The sequence below is a fragment of the Durio zibethinus genome, chromosome 10 (genome assembly GCF_047325235.1).
Source record: "Durio zibethinus cultivar Kanyao isolate XHJ-2024 chromosome 10, ASM4732523v1, whole genome shotgun sequence".
Taxonomy (NCBI): Eukaryota; Viridiplantae; Streptophyta; class Magnoliopsida; order Malvales; family Malvaceae; genus Durio; species Durio zibethinus.
The window spans coordinates 3878728-3897111 of NC_143171.1; the positions used below are offsets into that span (position 1 = coordinate 3878728).

An 18384-nucleotide genomic window follows, 5' to 3' on the forward strand; every position below is an offset into this window, starting at 1 on the left:
TATATACTACACTCCCATGTCATCTTTACAACAAACTTGATCATAATAATTCTCTTATCTTTCTTTCTTTTCCTTTTTCTTCTTAATTTACACGACCATGGCTTTAAGTAATGCTTTTCTTTTGCTTTTCTGTTGTATTCTTGCAATTTCCGTCTCTGTTTCAGGACGACCAGCCACTTTCCTTGAAGATTTTAGAATCACTTGGTCTGATTCCCATATTAGGCAAATCGATGGAGGGAGGGCCATCCAACTTGTTCTAGACCAAAATTCAGGTTACACTTTTCGTGGGGTCACTTATTATTTGAAGTAATTAAAATTTATTTTGGAAACCTTAAATTGGATAATCATGATTAACAAAACCATATGTTATAATTTTTGTTATTCATTTTTTTTTTCAGGCTGTGGATTTGCTTCCAAAAGGCAGTATTTGTTCGGACGTGTCAGCATGAAGATCAAGCTCATCCCTGGTGACTCTGCCGGAACAGTCACCGCCTTTTATGTACGCTACATAATCTTCAATGCTTCACGTCTCTTTATATATTTTTTCAGACACTGAAAATAATTAATTAGTTGGTTTTCATTTTAATTCGGATTGCAGATGAATTCTGATACAGATACTGTAAGAGATGAGCTAGATTTTGAGTTCTTGGGAAACCGAAGTGGGCAGCCTTATACTGTTCAAACCAATATCTATGCTCATGGAAAGGGTGACAGGGAACAAAGAGTTAACCTTTGGTTTGATCCTGCTGCAGATTTCCATACTTACACGATTATGTGGAACCATCATCATATTGTGTAAGTTGGGTAAAATATTGGTAATGGAATGGGAGGAGGAAAACAAGAGAGAAAAAAATATCTATCAAATCAATAAAAGTTGTATCAACTTTTAATAAGACACCATAAAGTTTTACGTATAAAGTCAAGCATGATTAATTGGGATGACTTTAATTAATGATATACAAGGATTAGTTGAGTTAAACTGACAAATGGTTATTATTATTAATGGGTCGTTGTTAAATTGTGGTTGGTGGTTTTTACAGGTTCTATGTTGATGAAGTGCCGATCAGAGTTTACAAGAACAATGAAGCTAGGAACATCCCATATCCAAAGTTCCAGCCAATGGGAGTGTATTCAACACTGTGGGAAGCTGATGATTGGGCAACAAGAGGAGGCCTGGAGAAAATTGATTGGAGCAAAGCTCCTTTCTTAGCCTACTACAAGGACTTTGACATTGAAGGATGTCCTGTGCCAGGGCCAGCAAACTGTGCCTCAAGCCCTAGTAACTGGTGGGAGGGGACTGCTTACCAAGCCCTCAATGCCATGGAAGCTAGAAGATACAGGTGGGTTCGTATGAACCATATGATCTACAATTACTGCACCGACAAGTCTCGATACCCGGTTACCCCGCCGGAGTGCATGGCAGGCATCTGAAATCTTATCCAAAGTTCCATATCCAAACTCAACTGTCCAGAATATTGATATACCATACGTTTCATGTCATACTCTACGTACACGCCTGCCTTTGTACAATAATAGCTATATATGTTATAAGAGAGCCATGCAAAAAATTGGGGTTATTATAAAGGAAAATAAGTTATTCTTGTGTGCATATAATTGTGAAGTGAAAGGTAGGGTTCCTGGAATGGGCAAAGTCAATTTCTAATTGTAGACAAGTATTGTCTGTATTTGGAGCATATTATTTTGTGCCTAATAAAAGCTTTCATCAAAAGGATAATTTATTAATTTAACTCTTATCTATACTTTTTCATGGCCAAAGGCAAAAATCTAGCTGGCTTTCAAAAAAAATGGTTGGCGTATTTTAATGGTTCATCATAATGATGCAAAACAACAAAATAGATTTATTGTAAGGAAATGACAGAACGCTGGAAATTCATTAGTGTTTGAAATGTTTGCTTTGAATTGATTAATGAATGGTCCCCTCTCTTTTGATGCATTGTATTTCACTTGAATGTTTGGCCAATATTGATTCATTTGGTACTGGAAATACATAAAAGTTGTTTCTTGATTAAGCACGTGCACCACATTCAGGGTCCCAGGGTGAACGATTAGTCGTCGGTTCATTGATCTCGTCCATATATATTATTTGTTTGGAAAGTACTTCATTTCTATGTGAGGTCTAGGTTATGGCCTTTTTTTTTTTTTTTTAATCATTGTTCGGGAAGGAGAGGATGCTTAGCCAAAGATTTAGCTGCAGATTAAGTTTTGCAGTGAATGACACATGGGTTCAGAAAGGGAAAAAAATCAGTACCACTGGCTTAATTTTTGTTTTGGTCATTTAAGTCGCTAGTTTAATGCTTATACATGGTAAAGAAGAGGACAAAATATGGGCTAGAGAAAAGGACGACTTAAATCCCCTCCTTTTTTGTCATTCAATCCACAAGGAGTTGTAAATTTGTAATTTCATGGTAGCTGCTAACAAATGATATATTCAAATACATATACAACTTGGGGAGAGCCAGCCAACTACCTTTATTTTATAGGTGTATTTACTACGATTTACTGTCCAGGGCCCCAAATAAATCATGGCACGACCCCATTAGTACTAGAAAGCAGAAACCATCCAGTGAACTGTGAAGCAGCAGCAAAGCAGCAATATCATCTGCAACTCCATTCCCGTTCAATCAGATTCTAACATGACTTCAAAAAAAAATCAAGTGCAGAGATGGAAATTGTTCTCCAAAAAAATAATAATAATAAAGAGAAAGCCACAAGTCATTGTTGGTCACCAGTCACAGTAAATGAAACAGTTGAGTACAAGTGGGCACAAACCTACATTGGATTCTCTGAAACTGTTAGTCCTGTTTTAATGCTCTTCATTACAGCAAAATGGAATGGATTTTCAGTAGCTGCGTGGACAAAAGAAGCTTTAATCTTTTAGAGTTTATGGTGCCTCACCTCAGAAGTTTAGCTGCTTTGGCCATTACGAAATTCACAGGCTCCTATAATTTTAATCTTCCCCTCAATGAGAGGATCTCTGAGAAGGATGAATCAGCTTGGGATCTTTGGTAAGAACTAATAAAATCTCTAATTCTTTGTGGCATTGATTTTGACTGCAACTGGCTCTGAACAGTACGGACAATGACCAAACTGAACATTGAATGACCTGCAACACAAGCGAACAACCATAAATTAAACAACCAAGTTGCCAAGGAAAAAGAAAGAGAAACCCAATGGTAAACGTGGTATGATATGAAGTGAAAAAGACGCCTAGTGCTAGTTTAGCCTTTCAACAGCATTGAAGATCAGTTTCCGCTAATATTTTTTCATAAACTAATTGCAGATAATCTCACATCTCAAAATGTTAAGATAAATTTGAACAATTCCTTGGGAAACTTTTATTTCGAGTGTTTGGAAGGAGGAAAAATATAATAACATAACACAAATCTGCAAATCAGCTAATAAAAATGAGGGGTATGCACAAGCAATGAGAAATATTGGAAGCCAATCCGATTTACAATGTATGGAGAGACTGTACCCTGAATCAAATAACTGAAAGAGTCACCTGTAAATTGACACAAAAATGAAAAGCAAAAAAGCTCTTTGTCATCAACTTATCAAACCTTAACGCTATTCAACCTTTTCCGGTGAAAGTAGCCCCAATAATTTATTGGACAATGTATTTGTGCCCTTAAAAGCTTGGTAAAAATTGCAGATGCATCCAAATCCCAGAAGACATCCACATTACATCCAATCTATATTGCCCCTCCAACTTTCATGTGGGTCCCCTCTCATCACAGGTTGTACTACAGTACCTAGTTGAAACTAAAGAATATGAGGTCAGGTACAGTGGGTCCAACCTCTGCAAAAGGGCACTCGGTGTACTAGATCAATAAGACATAAACAAGGACATGAACAAGGATTAAGTGACCCAACTTGTTTGCAGGATTGATCATTCGAGCAGATAGGTAGCCCAATTCCAGCAGCAGGAAATGCCACAGCAACCAAACAATTTTCAACTGATCACAACACGTAGCAGATAGGAAATAAAATTACACTCCGGTATGAACTAGATTAAAATATACAACCACTTTAAGAGCTCGACATACTGCCTTTTCATTGTGATAGAATGCAACCCGTCCACTAGGCACATACTGTGGAAAGCGTTGCTGCAACTGTTATTCTCACAAGTGTAAATCAGTCACAGTTCCACTGTTAGGGCCGAACCCATCACCTGCATGAACATTTTAGAGTTAAGTCTACAAACAATAGTTCAGGAACATCTCAAGCATGTAAAGCATTACAAATGGGGAGATATTAAGCATAACAGATTCCACATTCAACTAGATGATTGTTCTTCCCTTCATCAGGGGGCCTTGGTGGCTGGGCCTTCAGAAGACACTCAAGATTCTATGAAAAGGGTTTATCCCTCATCCTGCACAATTAATCAGGTTATCTGACTATGTAAATACAATGAGCATATCATATTAAATACACTTTTTATTAAAAAAAATCATATTAACAGTGTAAATTGTATATATAATATCATATATATGTAGTTAAAATTCTAGTATATTTTCATTTAATGTACACTATATATGGATTCAAAATAATTATTTTGTTCTTTTTTTTTTTCTATCATAAAATTAGCATAAGGAAATAACTTGACTAAAAGCAAAAAAAAAAAAAAAAACTTTATAATTTATATGAAAATTTAAACTATACAGTGAGAATAAGTGGATTACATAAAGAGAATTTTGGTGAAAAGTAATATATTTACATAAATATTTAAGAAAAAAAATAAAAAATACTTGAAGGACTAAGCTAGTAGTTTACATAAGTTACATGTAAAAAAAAAGGGGGGGGGGGGGGGGGCCGTAAGAAAACAAGATACGTGGAAATTTTTCAGTGGGCTGAGAGATCTTTTGCAAGCCGGCCCACTGGCTCAACCCTGTATTCTACTTTGATAACCTAAACTCTGCAAATTAAGTAGAAATAGTAGATATTTACCACACCCAAAACTTGACAAAGCCATGCAACCAAATTAACCCTTAAATATACTCCAAAAAAAAACCCTTATATAAATTAAATTAATATCATTTTAATGTATTTTATTTATTAAAATTCAATTAGTTAATCTCAAAAAAATCTTATATTATTAAATTTTAATTTAAATTCAATTAATTAATGTAATCATATTTAAAAAGTGATATTTAATAAATTTATAATTTATAATTTTTTTATTTTCAAATTACGGTAAGTTAAGCTAAATAATTATATTATTTATACTTAAATTACAAATTAAAATACAAATATAAAGTAACTGACAATCAAATCAATCCTTGTTAATATAATGTGATTGAATATTGTCGTAGCTAGGCGGCCAGTCAGGTTCATAAGAAACCTGACAAACAGAAAGAGAACATCAGAAAAAACCAACCATACCGGACAAGCATATATAGAAATATCATTTAATTGTAATTTTCATATTTAATTTGTAGAAGCTTAATTATCTCTCATATCACGCGTGGTATTGATGAAAACATTTAGCAGACAAGATGAAAATAATATAATACTCTACTCTAGTTCTATGCTTTAAGGTTGTTTGCTGTTTGTTTTCAGCATCAGCATGCATCTTTCATGTGAAGAAAAGTTAATTATGATTATCATATCTTGTCATCATTTCAATTCAAAGGGTAGGTTTGCACTAGATTAATTACAAGGGACATTATGATTGATGTATCAGAGAGAGTAGCTAGGTTGGCAAATGCAACTTATGATTCCATCCTCGTAATAAAAATTGAGGAGCTTGGGGAAATTAACCTCCAACTTAATTTCTTCCTTTCTTCTGCCTGTTATGGAGAGGATTTGCTCCTGTTGGCACACCTCTCTTGTCCTCCAAAGTGTTATTGCAAGAAATTTTGCAGAATGAATCCGTCTGGGAGAAATTGTAAGTTCCAGGAGCACCGGCTGGAGCTCCAAAATTTGCAAAAATCAATAGAATCACAAGAAGAAATGTAATTGCACCCATACTCATCACCATTCAACAAAACTCGACCTCACTTGTTGGATTAACGATTATTCAAAAGCATGATCATGAACCATGACATGACGGTAAGATGTCTAGAAAAGATCTTCACTAACCATATTAATATATAGCTGCTGAAGGAGGCACTTCTGATTCTTGATGAAGGAAGACTGGCATACTCAAAAAAAGCAGCTTGAATTAATCTTGTTTTAGACCCCCTGAAGGAATGATTCAGCTAGTTATCAGGAAGTTCAAACAAAATGGGATATCAGAAAAAGCCTTTGGGCGATCGATGAATGTTTTGAATCTTCATTTCGATGTCTGGTTCGTCTTATGGACAAGTTTTTTGGACAGTAGTTACTGTTGTACTTGGCTACCGTTTAACCTTGAATGGATAGCCAGTGGACAGATTATATACAACCATATCTTCTTAACCAAGTCCATTTTGTACTTTTGTCTGAGACACTCAGAAGTCCCAACAGTTGCACCAATCTCGATAACAATCTGTCTATTTACAGAAAACACCTGAAACACACGCCTGAATAATTGTTATTTATATAAACCTTGGCCTTGTTCCTGGTTTGCTATATCCTTTGTCTCTTACTCTCATTCCATTTACAACGTTTACTTATTGCTGGTTTTATCTCTAGGAAATGATTTCTTGTTCTCATAATAACTTATCCATTTAGACCTCTTTTAATTCAATTTTCAACAAATAAAGTTCCATATTCATGTTCAAATTAACAAATTGTCCATCTTAACATCTCCTTCAATCTTTTTCCCTTTTTTTTTTTATAATACCTTCAATATTTTTCTTAATATAAGATCACATCATGGATATATAAGATCAGGAAAAAAAAACAATATTTGAAGATCAGGAGAGCTTAAAATGACCAATTTTCTTTTGACAAACACCTCTTTCCCCAATTTTTGTGGAAAGTGCAGAAATTTAATGCAGAATTATTAATATCCTTCTGTCTTTTCTCCAATAATATATTTTTTTCATTGAGAAAAAGACAGAAGTATATTTTAATTCTCTTGGTAGGATACCTTAAGGAAATTAAACTTTCTTGGTAGGATACCTTAAGGAAATTAAACTTTCTTGCGAGATTTCATTTTAGAAGAGATGATCAACATTTGACTACTAGATTACGTACCTGTTTTACAAGTAATAAATACCCAATTATCAATTTGACGTGCAATTTATTGGCCAAAAATAATTGACATAGATATGTATCTTGGAGCAGAAGATTTTGTTTTTGATATAAAAAAAATCACAATTTAAAAATAAAAGAAAAAGGTTAGATGTGTTAAAATTTAAACTCCAAATATGTTAAATATCATTTATTAATAAATATTCTAAAAATATTTATTAAGATGATAAAAATATTTTTAAAATTATATACAGTAATTGATTATAATAATATCATAATTTTTAAGCATTTGTTTTGAAAGATATATATATATATATCTATCGCAAAAAGCCTTAATATCATGCTTATCAACAAAAAAATAAAAATGCTACATGTGAAGCAATTTGTTTTAATCACCTGAAATTAACTGTAAAAAAAAAAAAAAAAAAAAAAACCGATATCCTTCATTTGGATCTAAAGTATCGTTTCGTTTCATCAAAAAAAAAAAAAATCGTCATGGCCCAACCGTCCCCCTCTAGCCCGTTGGATGGGGACAAAACGAATTGGGCCGTGACCTTGTGGTTCATACTATGCCCAACCCAAATCCACCAATATTTAGTATTTGCCATATTTTCAGAAACCAATATTTTATTAATTTATTATTATATGTATTCAAAAATGGGAGAAAATCCCATATATACAAGTAGAAATTCTGTGGATAAACGAGGGAAGAAATTAGACATGGAGTGAAAAAAAAAAAAAAAAAGAGCCGAGCAGCAAATTCATAGAGCTTTCAGAGCCTGTTGTTCACAATTAAGAGAAATGACGTTAAAGGGTTTTTATCAGCTTAATTATTGGTATGTTCTTCAAGTCGTGTTTGATTTTTGACCAAAGAATCATTCTAGGAATCTTCCCCCAAATCTTTCCTTTGAGCATACTTTTCAAAGATTTTTTTTTTTTTCTTTCATCGGCAATCCAAAGCTTCCTTTTTACATTGGGACAACAAGGTTTGGGGAAAAAAAAACAGTAAAAAAAATTTATGATGAGGAAGTTACATCCAAATTTCATGATGGTGATGTCATTCCCTGTTTAATACCACTAAAACAAAGCTGAAAAAGCTAAAAAGATTATGGGGACCCATCAAAGATAATTGGATATCAGAAATGGTTGCAGGCGTGAGTCCCTGATTAAATCTGATTGAAACTGTCTATAAAGACTACCATAAAAGGTCTTTATCTAAGGTTTGACAAACTGCCTTGTCAAGTTTTCATTCTTCTGTTTACATTAAGTTTTTGGTTGATTGTGGTCCTCCTTTCTGTAGGACTGATTCAAGGTATATTAATTGGAATAGTTTCTTCTTCCTGTGTCTGTTCCGGTCATGGCAGGGCGAGTCACGGGGCCATCCAAATGTTGTTCATATGTATGATTTGGTTTCCCTTTGGATGATGCGTTGATATGTATGAAACATGGCAATGCCACAGTTCCCCCACCAATCTTTTGGATGTCATGTGTTTGACAGTGCCAGCTTGTTGAACGAAACGCTAGAGGGCCCCCATGTTCATGATTTGATTTGGAATGCTTACATCACATGCCATGCTCTTTTCTTGATTTTCTCTCACTGCATGTTATCCTTTCTCAATGCAAGAAAAAACGGGTTAGGTTTGAATGACAGTTTCTCTTGTTTACTTCTTTTACGGGTTTTGTAGAATATGAAAATTTCATTGACAGTTGACGCAAGATTTGAAATAGTTAAAAGAATAGTAAACATGAAAATCAAGACTCCAGCAATATTCTTGCATTCACAAGATTGGATATGGAACCTGAAGAAAAATTATATCAGTATGATAAAATTTTGAAGATTTATCATCTTCATGACTAATTAACTTGAATTGGAGACAAAAATGCAGCCGATAACATCATAAAAAAGAAACCTGTTAAACTAAACCCAGTTAAGGAACAAGTTTAAAAGTCTTGTAGAATTGTCTACATGGAAGCTATATTTTCAAACGACGACAGCTTTCAGTCTGTAATCTTTTGCTGCAATCATGTATATAATTGATATTTTTTATGGAACAAATTATTAAAGCAATTTCAGCCAAAAGGCCTAGTCATCATGTCTTTTCTCCTTATCTTGTCCTTCCCTTTCATGGGAAGAAAAATAACCCCTTGAAAGTGCCCAAACAGGAAGACAGAGTCCCTAAAAGACACATTATTATATCAACAACAAAGCAATTTTTTTTTTTTAAGTTGGAAAAAAAGTAATAATCTTTTAGCTATGAAAACCCATGACTATAAACAAAAACATGGGCCAAACAATTTTTTCTTTTTGTATAAGAAAGATAAGAGTTTGAGAATAAAAAAATTTATAAAAGTTAAAATCTGAATTTAAATTTATTAGATATCACCTATTAAAAATAATTACATAAATTAATTAAATAAATTTATGAATTAAAATATATCACTTTAGTTTTAAGTATGATTTTATCGAATTATTAAATAAGTTGAAAGATAACACAATTTTACACCTGCCGACGGACTTTACGACATTTAAAATAGTTAGATAGAGGCTTTCAAAAAGCAAATCCTTCGTGTCATTAAAAAAAAAAAAATCACATGTTATTGATATGATTGAGTTTGATTTCTCATCTCTACTAGAGTTAATTTATGTAGGGCATATCATTGTTGAAGCAACATGGACCTTCCCCGATTCTCCTTTTGACTTTATCGTGCAATCTTATGCTCCATAAATAGGAATTTGACTAAGTTTGGCAGCAAGTCATTTTAACCCTCAATTATATTTTTGCTTTTATATTACTCCTAATCCCCTAGGTCGGCTCTATCAATCCCACTTTTTTATCACGGATGAGTCAGGGTCAGGTCTAGTTTAATCAACAATAATCATGAGCTAATTCCCTGCCTAACCCTAATCAAGAATCTGGCCCCTTTTAATCAAAACCAACTACCAAGTCGGTTTACGGTTAAAGTCTAGTATATTTAATTCAAAAGGCTAAAGACAAATTAAATGAGGATATTCTATGAGTGAGCTTCATGAGATTTACATGAACATTTAGGTAAAAAAAAAAAAGAAATTTATAAAAATATTTAGCTCAAAAAAATTCAAATGATTATTTTTTTTAATTGATTGCTGTTGATATCGGTAAATATTAATACTGCACTTTTAAAAAAAAAAAAAATTTGAAGTATAAAATTTTTGGCGTTTGGATTTTAAATAAAAATTTTTTTATTTAAAAATAAATAAATAATTCTATCCAAATCCGAAATGCTATACAAATCATCGTTTAACACTATTTTTTTTTCCAAGCATATCAACCAAACTAAATATAAATAATTTGATCTTGACCTTTTTTTTTTTTTTTGGAAAATGGCTGATGAAAGCTTGATTGGTGCAGGGAAGAAATTGCACTCAAGGTAGCCATAATTGGAGGGGGATGTCATTTAATACAAAAAACACGTAGGTTTTTGTTTTTTAATATATGTTTTGCTGTTTCATTATAACCAGATCTTGCTTGCATTAAAAACCAGCTTAGTTGCTATCAAACATTAATTGGCGAAAAATAATACAAAATAAATAATGCAAAGATCTGTTTGATAATACCATATCCAACTCTTTGGTATCAAAAACAAAAGCTTCATGGACCGACAAATCAGCCAACACAAGCCACATGTCTTTTGGGGTTTCAGTGTTTTAGGTATAATAACGTTGGCACATACGTAAGGCAGATCTTTAATCATGCAAGAGAGGAATTATTTATTAATTATTAGTATTAGAATTGGGAAAATTTTTTATTAATTTAAAGGAGATATGTCAATTTTCCCACTCTAGAATTTGCTCTGTAATTCCCCCCACTTGCTTAGCACCCATAGACAAAAAAACAACTCTTCTTTGAAACTGCCAAAAGGAGTAGGAATAACAAATAATAATCCTTTGGCGAACGTCAAATGAATAATTATTTTTTATGCTTCAAGTTCAAAAGAGGGTTGAAGAGTTCATATAATGATGATGGCGATGGAAAAAAATGGGTGATGAAAGTGATGATGATGAGGACGAGAACGAGGGAAGCTGGAGTAGTTTCGTGGAAAGTCACCCTCTCTTTCCAGGAAAGTGCTCTCATCATTTTCTTGGTCCACACCATAATTTTAGGCCATCAATCACAAGAATGAAAGGGAAAAAAAAAAAAAAAACTAATACTATTTTTTTATACACAATACCTTACCCTTGTTATCAATAATTTTAGATGAATACACATAATAACATAACCAAAATTATTTTGTTTTTTGTTTGAGTTCGTTAAGAATGCACTGTCTGGTATCATCATCAATGGAATACATTCAGAACTTAGATATTAGTGCTTAATACTTATCTATTTGCTAAGGAGAGAAGTTTCTCTTCATTCATGTTAATGACCACACCAATCATGATAGCGTGCATATAACGAATACATGTATTACTTGCAAAGTTGCAATAACCCATGACAAAAAGACCTTCCACTTGAACAATAGATCATGAAACCTAAGATAGGTTCCATTATTGCAAAGTGGAATATCTTGCTTTTGGGATGAGATTTGGAATTTTAATTACAACAGTGGATTTGAGAAATGAGGCAAAGGAGGGGTGGTCGCTATGCCTTTGGGGCCCATATAATAGAAGGGTCGTCCTGTCTGACCTTCATGGAAAATCTGCATGATGAGATTGTGAGAAAAATAAAAGAGATGAGCCATTGGGACATCACGTGGGGCATGGCCTACCAGTTCCCTTAAAGAGAGAGCATCTCACGAGACTATGGCTAGGCCTCCAATTTTCCCTTGCTCGTTTCTTTTTTTTTTTTTGTGGGTTTTTCAAGTGAATCATCCATTCCTTTCTTTGTCTACACGCCTCTCACCACCTATTTTTTATAAAAATTTTTCTTGACAGTCTCTCTCTCTCTCTCGCTTTCGAGCTTTTCTCTTCTCAAGTATGAAAACAAATTAAATTAGAGACAAATACACGTGAGCCAACCTCCTTCTCCCCACAACCTTTTCCTCTCTCACTTAATCATATCATTCATAACCTCCAAATGATTTATCATTATCCCAATTTCTTCTTCATTTGAGACACCTAAAAAGGTGGGCACTATTTCAGCATGAAAGTGGGATGACCCATTTGTACTATACATTCAAAGAAATACATTAGACGAAGTTTCAGAGCAAGTGTATATATATATATATATATATATGTACATACATGGTTGATTTTCAACTAACATGTCCAACAAGATTTCTAACTTTTGATTTGAAAAAGCTTGAAAAGAAAGTCAATGTGAACACCATTATTTCCTTCTGTTTTTTAATTAGAACTTTGTACAAATATCAGGGCAGACTTTTATTGACAGTCAAAAACACTATGTCAAATTGAAAAATAAAAAGATCAAAGCAATGTTGTCGTCAGACAAATTAATCATCTCAAAGCAAACAACAAAAATTTAAAGGGCAGATGATCAAAACAAGAAGTCTATCATTGGACATGGAACAAAAGAATCAATAATAAATACTAACAGTAATCCCTTCATAGATACTATATATTTCTAATGATTTACAAACATATATTTAAAAAAGATGAGGAGATTGATCGGTAATTATACTATTGTTTGTTTACAAATTAATTAATTACACTAATTTTAATTCACTAAAAGCCCTTTAACCAAAAAATAGTTGGGTTGCGGGGGGTCTTTTTTTTTTTCTTCTTTTTTTTGCGACTAAGTTCTAAACAAACTTAATCAACAAGCTGCAGAAGGATTGGTAAAGGGATTATAGAAATGAGGCTTTGAAGCTATTGAAAATGGGTTCTTGGAATTGCCATCGCCAACGCCGCCAATTCTTTCACAAGATGGGCACATGGTGAGAGTAGCTGCTGGCATGTGCATGTAAAAGGGTTGAGCCAGTTTGAGTGCCTTGAGTTCTTGTAGCTCCTTTTGCAGTCTCCTATTTTCATCTGTCAGAGTCTCACAACACTTCTTCAATAACTCACAATCCACCTCAGTTTGCTTAAGCTTTGTCCTGTCAAAAGAAGAAAGAAAAAAAAATTCTCATGATTTGTTTGATAATTGAAAAGTAAAGCCAAAAACTTTCCAGACATAAAAATGAAAGCCAGCTTCTTTGAAGTACTTGTTTCCTTTGCGCTGCAAATGTTGTTGATAATGTTTCTTTTGGGGTACAGAAAAGCTTTTTCTTTTCGTGGGCCTTTTGGAAAATTTTCCCCGTTATTTACTGTTTAATCTGTTTTAAAAACTTTGTGGTTGATGGTTTTAATTACAAAGACTAAAGATTATTAATTCACCTGGCTCTCCTGTTCTGGAACCATACTTCAACTTGTCTAGGCCTCAGGTTTAATTGCCTTGCTAATGCTTGCTTTTGCTTCTGTTAGCATAAAATATAATCAGCCAATTACTATAATTTATCAAAACTAATTAATCAGGCTGAGAGTGATTAATATCAGATAAAAGATTTGGGAAGAGGCAAGAGCTTACAGGGTTGAGAGTGCTATGCTGTTTGAAGCTTTCCTCGAGCAGAGCAGATTGTTCTTTGGTGAGCCTGAGTTTCTTTCTTGCATTAACACCGTCTTCATCTTCATCACTAACTCTAGAGGAATTCTTCTCTACCTCTACTTCTTCGCTGCTAAGGTCTCTTTCCCTCTTGACCCTACCACTAGAAAACGAAGAAACAGCACTATGAGGAGAAGCTTGACTATACAAATCACCGGCGGCAGGTTCCTCATGGTGATGAAGATAACCACCACCTTTGTTCACATCAATCTTTTTGGTAGCAGTAACTTGGTAACTCTCACCGTAAAGCCCCAACGTCAGCGACGGTTCAAAACTTGTGGCTGCCGTGGCTGTTTGTTCAAACTTGAGACATGGTGACTTCTTGGGTGTTTGATTGTTGGCCTTGGATGGAGTTTCCAGGGTCGATGAGAAGCCTAACCCCAGAACAAGGCCTGTATTACATGCATCATCAAGACCCATTAAGCTGAAAAATTTGTTTTACCAATGGAGTTGGACAGGTTTTTTTGTTAGGAGAAAATGAAGGAAGAAGAGAAAGAGAGGAGAAAGTAGAGATAGAGGGGGAGAGTGGTTTGTAAGATATTGAGGGTGCAAAAGGGTCTTAAGAAGGGAAGAGAATGAGCAAAGACTTTTTTGAGAGGGGGAGTTGGGTGGGTGGTTGGCTATGATTATTAATCAAAGGAATAAATTGAGTCGAGAAACGAATCTGGGTGTGCGAGAAAAAATTATGAAAGCTTATCCTTATCTATCCTTACTCTTTCTCTCTCTCTCTCTATACAAAGGTTGACCATTTGAAGCCCACCACAATTATCTCCATTATATTAACAAACAAACAAGGCAATTTCCTCTCCCTCTCTCAAACCCATAGAAATAACCACAATTCACATGATAATGGGAAACACATCAACAGAATGATCCATCACCACTTCGCCACCCATTAACGTACCAAATTTAACTTTTACTCCTACTCTACTATATGTATATATGTTGTTTTTACTTTGCATGTTTCAATTATTAGCCAACTTTTGCTTCATTTAACTTATGTCCCCAACATCCTTGATATTTTTCTTCTTTTTGTTTATTTATTTTTTAGATTATAACTTTCTTTTCTGTTCACTCTTTCCCAAACAATACCCACTAATTTATATATATGGCCTATACTTTTGCACCCATTCAAAGATTACTTATGCTACAAATTTTCTTGATGTATAATAGTGATAATTTGGGTAATTATTAAAGCTATGCCTAAATTTGAGATTATGATTCCAAGGGGGGACATCGTTGGATTAACAAGTTCCCTTTATAACAGACCAGATGAACTGTCTCCCACTCCATGCCTGGTTTAACTGGTTAAAGATGGGTATCATGTCACCTTGCTTACCAAATATTGCACTTGAACTTGATCTATTCTTTTCTTTTCATTCTTTTGGTTTTTATTTATAAAAAGCTGGTGGGCAGTTTTTCTCTTGCTTATTATGAATATGGAGATTAGAAAAGGATGTCCACTCTCTCTTATAGTTCAATGATAATGTATGTGGTAGTTTCTTTGTTTTCTTGTTTGTTGAATAGGGAAATAAAAAGAAAGCAAAAAGCAGGTACAAGACACCATTGGAGGGGTTTCAAAGAGGTATAATGGTGCCAGAATATGATTCATCAGCAAGAATCCGGATCTTTGCTTAACTAGAAAAGTTGATGTGGAGAGTTTGGGGCCTACTGCCCCCCTCTCCTATACATTGTATGAGCACTTCCCAATAATGCTTTGTCGGCTATAATGATCAGAAGTTGGGTCACCCACAAAACATGATAAAACCACCCTCTAAAACAATAAAACAAAGTCAAATAACACGAGATCAAACTTTTGTTAGTTGTTACCGGCTAAACCCAAAAATTAAGACATACAAAATTAAAGGCGTAAAAAAAATATAAAAATTTAGAAATTAATTTAAAATTATAATATTTAATTTTAGATCAATTTTTTTATTTAATTTAAATTAAATTTAAATATTAAATATATATATATATATATATTAAATTTGAATCGAATTTTAAATAAAAAAATGAAAGATTAAATTAAATCTAATTATATATTTTTAAATTTTTATATATTTTTTAAATTTTTATAAAATAAAATAATAATTTTATATTAAAATAATATATATAAATTAAAAATAAATTAATAAAATCAAATTTTATTTAAATTAATAAATAATTTAATTTAAATTTTTATAATATTATATAATATAAAAAATCAAATCAAATCTTGTCCGAATCAAATCATTATCTCCGAACGAAAATTTTGCTTCAATAGAGGGACTTTTGATTGTTGGTTGGCCCCCTGGACCAGTCATTTATCAGAAAGGTGTGGTGCACTTGTTTCCACGAAATAAAATGGCTTGTTTTCTCCATGGTTTAGTAAATATTTTTTTTCAAATAAAATTTCATCAGCTGATCAAATTTGAAACTTGAATCGAAAAGTTTATTCTGTTTACTAATCAATTGGAAATTTGTAAAGGAATTCTGTTCTCTGATTAGTCAGTTTTTTATTGTGCTTTTTCTTTCGTGATCCTCGGATTAGGCTGAATTTGGTGCTTGTGTGTGGGTGTGTACGGTCACTAAGCATATGCCGAGTCAGCCTCAGCCAACGCCAATGGGAATCACTATCTTCAGCTTCAAGATAACGAGTCGAGACCATTAGTAAACTGTAAACATCATTTGCTTTTGGCAGTTGGGTTGTTGTGGTATATGTTTTTTTATTATTTATTTGTTCACCTTTTAAAAATTTATTGAAAAATGAAAAAATAATAAAATGTAATAATAATTTTAACACAATTATTTTATATAAAAGTAAAATTATGTATTTTACTTTTCGAAATAATTATACTTTTCTTTTATATTTTTGTAATGTATAATTTATTTTTATATGCTAACATGTTTTTTTTGCATATATGTGAATATGTACTTTAAAATAAGAAACACGTTTTTAATATCTTTGCTTTAGAAAACTAAAAGGAAATAGCCAACCTAACAATCAAATGACACGTTAGCTTGTTAACTAATGGAAAAATGAGAGGAAAATTTATACATATTAATTTTAGATTATAAGCAATCTTTGAATGGGTGCAACAACGTAGAACATATTATTGATTTATCATTGCTTGGAAAAGGGCTAGTCAACTAAAATAAAATCATACTATATAAAATAAAAAAAAAGGACTCATTTTGGTGTGTGTATAAATTTTGAATGAAAGAATTTAAAAAAATAAATAAATTAGGGGTTTTTTGTTTGAATTTCCATTTCTTTTTTTACATAAAGTTTAATTTATGTAAAAGAATCTATGATAAATCATAATTTAAACCCAAGTTGAGTCTCAATATTCTTTAATATCTATCTTTTACCTTTTGATTTAGTAATTAAGAAACTTAAAAATATATATGTGAACGTAAATTCTAATACTATTATCTTTTTTTTTTATATAAAGTTGTTTACTCTCGTATGAAAAAAAAAATTCCTTAATATCCTAATGACGTATGAAATGAAGATTTGAATACCAAAAAAATATTCTTTTGGGTATAAAAATGATTCTAGGAAAAAGGAGAATTAATAGGCACATTTCCCTATTCAATAAATGAAAAAGAAAAAAAAAAAGAAAAGAATGGCTACATAGAATTTTAGACTTCATAAAGGCAACATTATTTGTTGTACTTTTTCTTGCTATCCTATGGGATAGAATTTTCATAGGGTCTATTAAAAGGGTTTTCATCCCACACGGGAAGCTTCATTATCCAACCAACAACTATAACTTATTGATGCATAGAAAATATTAAAATATTTTATTATTAAATCCAACCCAAGTAAGTTTGGTATGGCTTTATTTATAAACAACTTTGGTTATACGACATGAAAAAATAAATTTTAATTAAAAAAAAAAAGGAGCAGAAGCACAACCAGATTTTGTAGGGGAAAAGATACGTGTAATGAGATTTATGCAAACGTGGTTTATCCAAAAAGATTGAGTCAGCTAGTGGGTGAATTAACAAAGGCAAATCATATTATTAGACATTAATTTTGGACACAAGAAGATAGACATTGACTTTGAAACAACCAGAAAAAAATCAAAAAATTATTTATCATAATTAATTAATTAAACAATGAATTAAATGTTTGGTAGCCCACATCCTGTCCTTCACTTTTGAGGGGCATGATTGCAATTAATTAAACATTCATTATTTTAAAAAATCCGCTAATTTAATGAAAAATAAATAATTAATTAATTAATATGAACGCAAAAAATCTCCTCCATTAATTAAATAATGGACACGTGGCATGTTGAGAGGAAGAGAGATTTTAAGAGACAGGTAGGGGCCACCAATGATTTGGTATGATGGGCATTTGATTCCGTGGTGGTTTGATGATTTTGGAGCGTAGAAGTTGGCAATGATGGAGGTAAGAATTTGGGATCACTTTTTCTTTTTTTCTTTTCCTTTGCATTTATTAAAGTTTAAATGCTTTTGTATTTCTAAATGTTATGATAATAAATTAATAATTCTCAACAATATTATTAAATGCAGTATTATATTGACTTCGTTCTTAATATATTGATGATAAATTTTTTAATTTTATAAATAAAATTAAAAAATTGATATATTTTATTTTTAATTATTTTATTATTTTTTAATATGTCTTAAAATATATGTATCATTTTAATAA

General features: G+C 32.4%; 2 protein-coding genes, 2 long non-coding RNA genes and 1 pseudogene across 4 annotated transcripts; 2 read left to right on the top strand and 3 right to left on the bottom strand.

Moving 5' to 3' along the window:
* The first annotated feature begins 20 nt into the window (after positions 1–20).
* Positions 21–1748, top strand: LOC111292968 (putative xyloglucan endotransglucosylase/hydrolase protein 6). The gene is made up of 4 exons (XM_022885637.2): positions 21–272; positions 399–499; positions 599–795; positions 1041–1748. The coding sequence occupies exons 1-4, from the start codon at positions 98–100 to the stop codon at positions 1429–1431; spliced, it is 864 nt and encodes a 287-aa protein (XP_022741372.1). The 5' UTR covers positions 21–97; the 3' UTR covers positions 1432–1748.
* A 15-nt stretch (positions 1749–1763) lies between these two features.
* Positions 1764–4439, bottom strand: LOC111292420 (uncharacterized; annotated as a pseudogene).
* A 3175-nt stretch (positions 4440–7614) lies between these two features.
* LOC149516361 (uncharacterized) lies at positions 7615–8685 on the top strand. Its single transcript, XR_016345952.1, has 2 exons — positions 7615–8360; positions 8441–8685. It is a non-coding gene; the product is annotated as an uncharacterized LOC149516361 (long non-coding RNA).
* A 2856-nt stretch (positions 8686–11541) lies between these two features.
* On the bottom strand, positions 11542–12300 carry LOC149516362 (uncharacterized). The gene is made up of 2 exons (XR_016345594.1): positions 11887–12300; positions 11542–11817 (listed from the first exon to the last, which is right to left on the bottom strand). It is a non-coding gene; the product is annotated as an uncharacterized LOC149516362 (long non-coding RNA).
* Positions 12301–12661: 361 nt separating this feature from the next.
* LOC111291804 (homeobox-leucine zipper protein HAT22-like) lies at positions 12662–14579 on the bottom strand. The gene is made up of 3 exons (XM_022883832.2): positions 13644–14579; positions 13454–13533; positions 12662–13173 (listed from the first exon to the last, which is right to left on the bottom strand). The coding sequence occupies exons 1-3, from the start codon at positions 14136–14138 to the stop codon at positions 12894–12896; spliced, it is 855 nt and encodes a 284-aa protein (XP_022739567.2). The 5' UTR covers positions 14139–14579; the 3' UTR covers positions 12662–12893.
* Between the last annotated feature and the right edge of the window lie 3805 nt (positions 14580–18384).

What these genes read in the sequence shown, in the direction of transcription:
- LOC111292968 (XM_022885637.2), top strand. Translation starts at nt 98, where the DNA reads ATGGCTTTAAGTAATGCTTTTCTTTTGCTTTTCTGTTGTATTCTTGCA. An exon ending in TGTTCTAGACCAAAATTCAG is followed by an intron (nt 273 to 398) that starts GTTACACTTTTC and finishes TTTTTTTTTCAG; the next exon opens with GCTGTGGATTTGCTTCCAAA. An exon ending in TGGAACCATCATCATATTGT is followed by an intron (nt 796 to 1,040) that starts GTAAGTTGGGTA and finishes TGGTTTTTACAG; the next exon opens with GTTCTATGTTGATGAAGTGC.
- LOC111291804 (XM_022883832.2), bottom strand. Translation starts at nt 14,138, where the DNA reads ATGGGTCTTGATGATGCATGTAATACAGGCCTTGTTCTGGGGTTAGGC. An exon ending in AGCATAGCACTCTCAACCCT is followed by an intron (nt 13,534 to 13,643) that starts GTAAGCTCTTGC and finishes TTATGCTAACAG; the next exon opens with AAGCAAAAGCAAGCATTAGC. An exon ending in TTCCAGAACAGGAGAGCCAG is followed by an intron (nt 13,174 to 13,453) that starts GTGAATTAATAA and finishes TTCTTTTGACAG; the next exon opens with GACAAAGCTTAAGCAAACTG.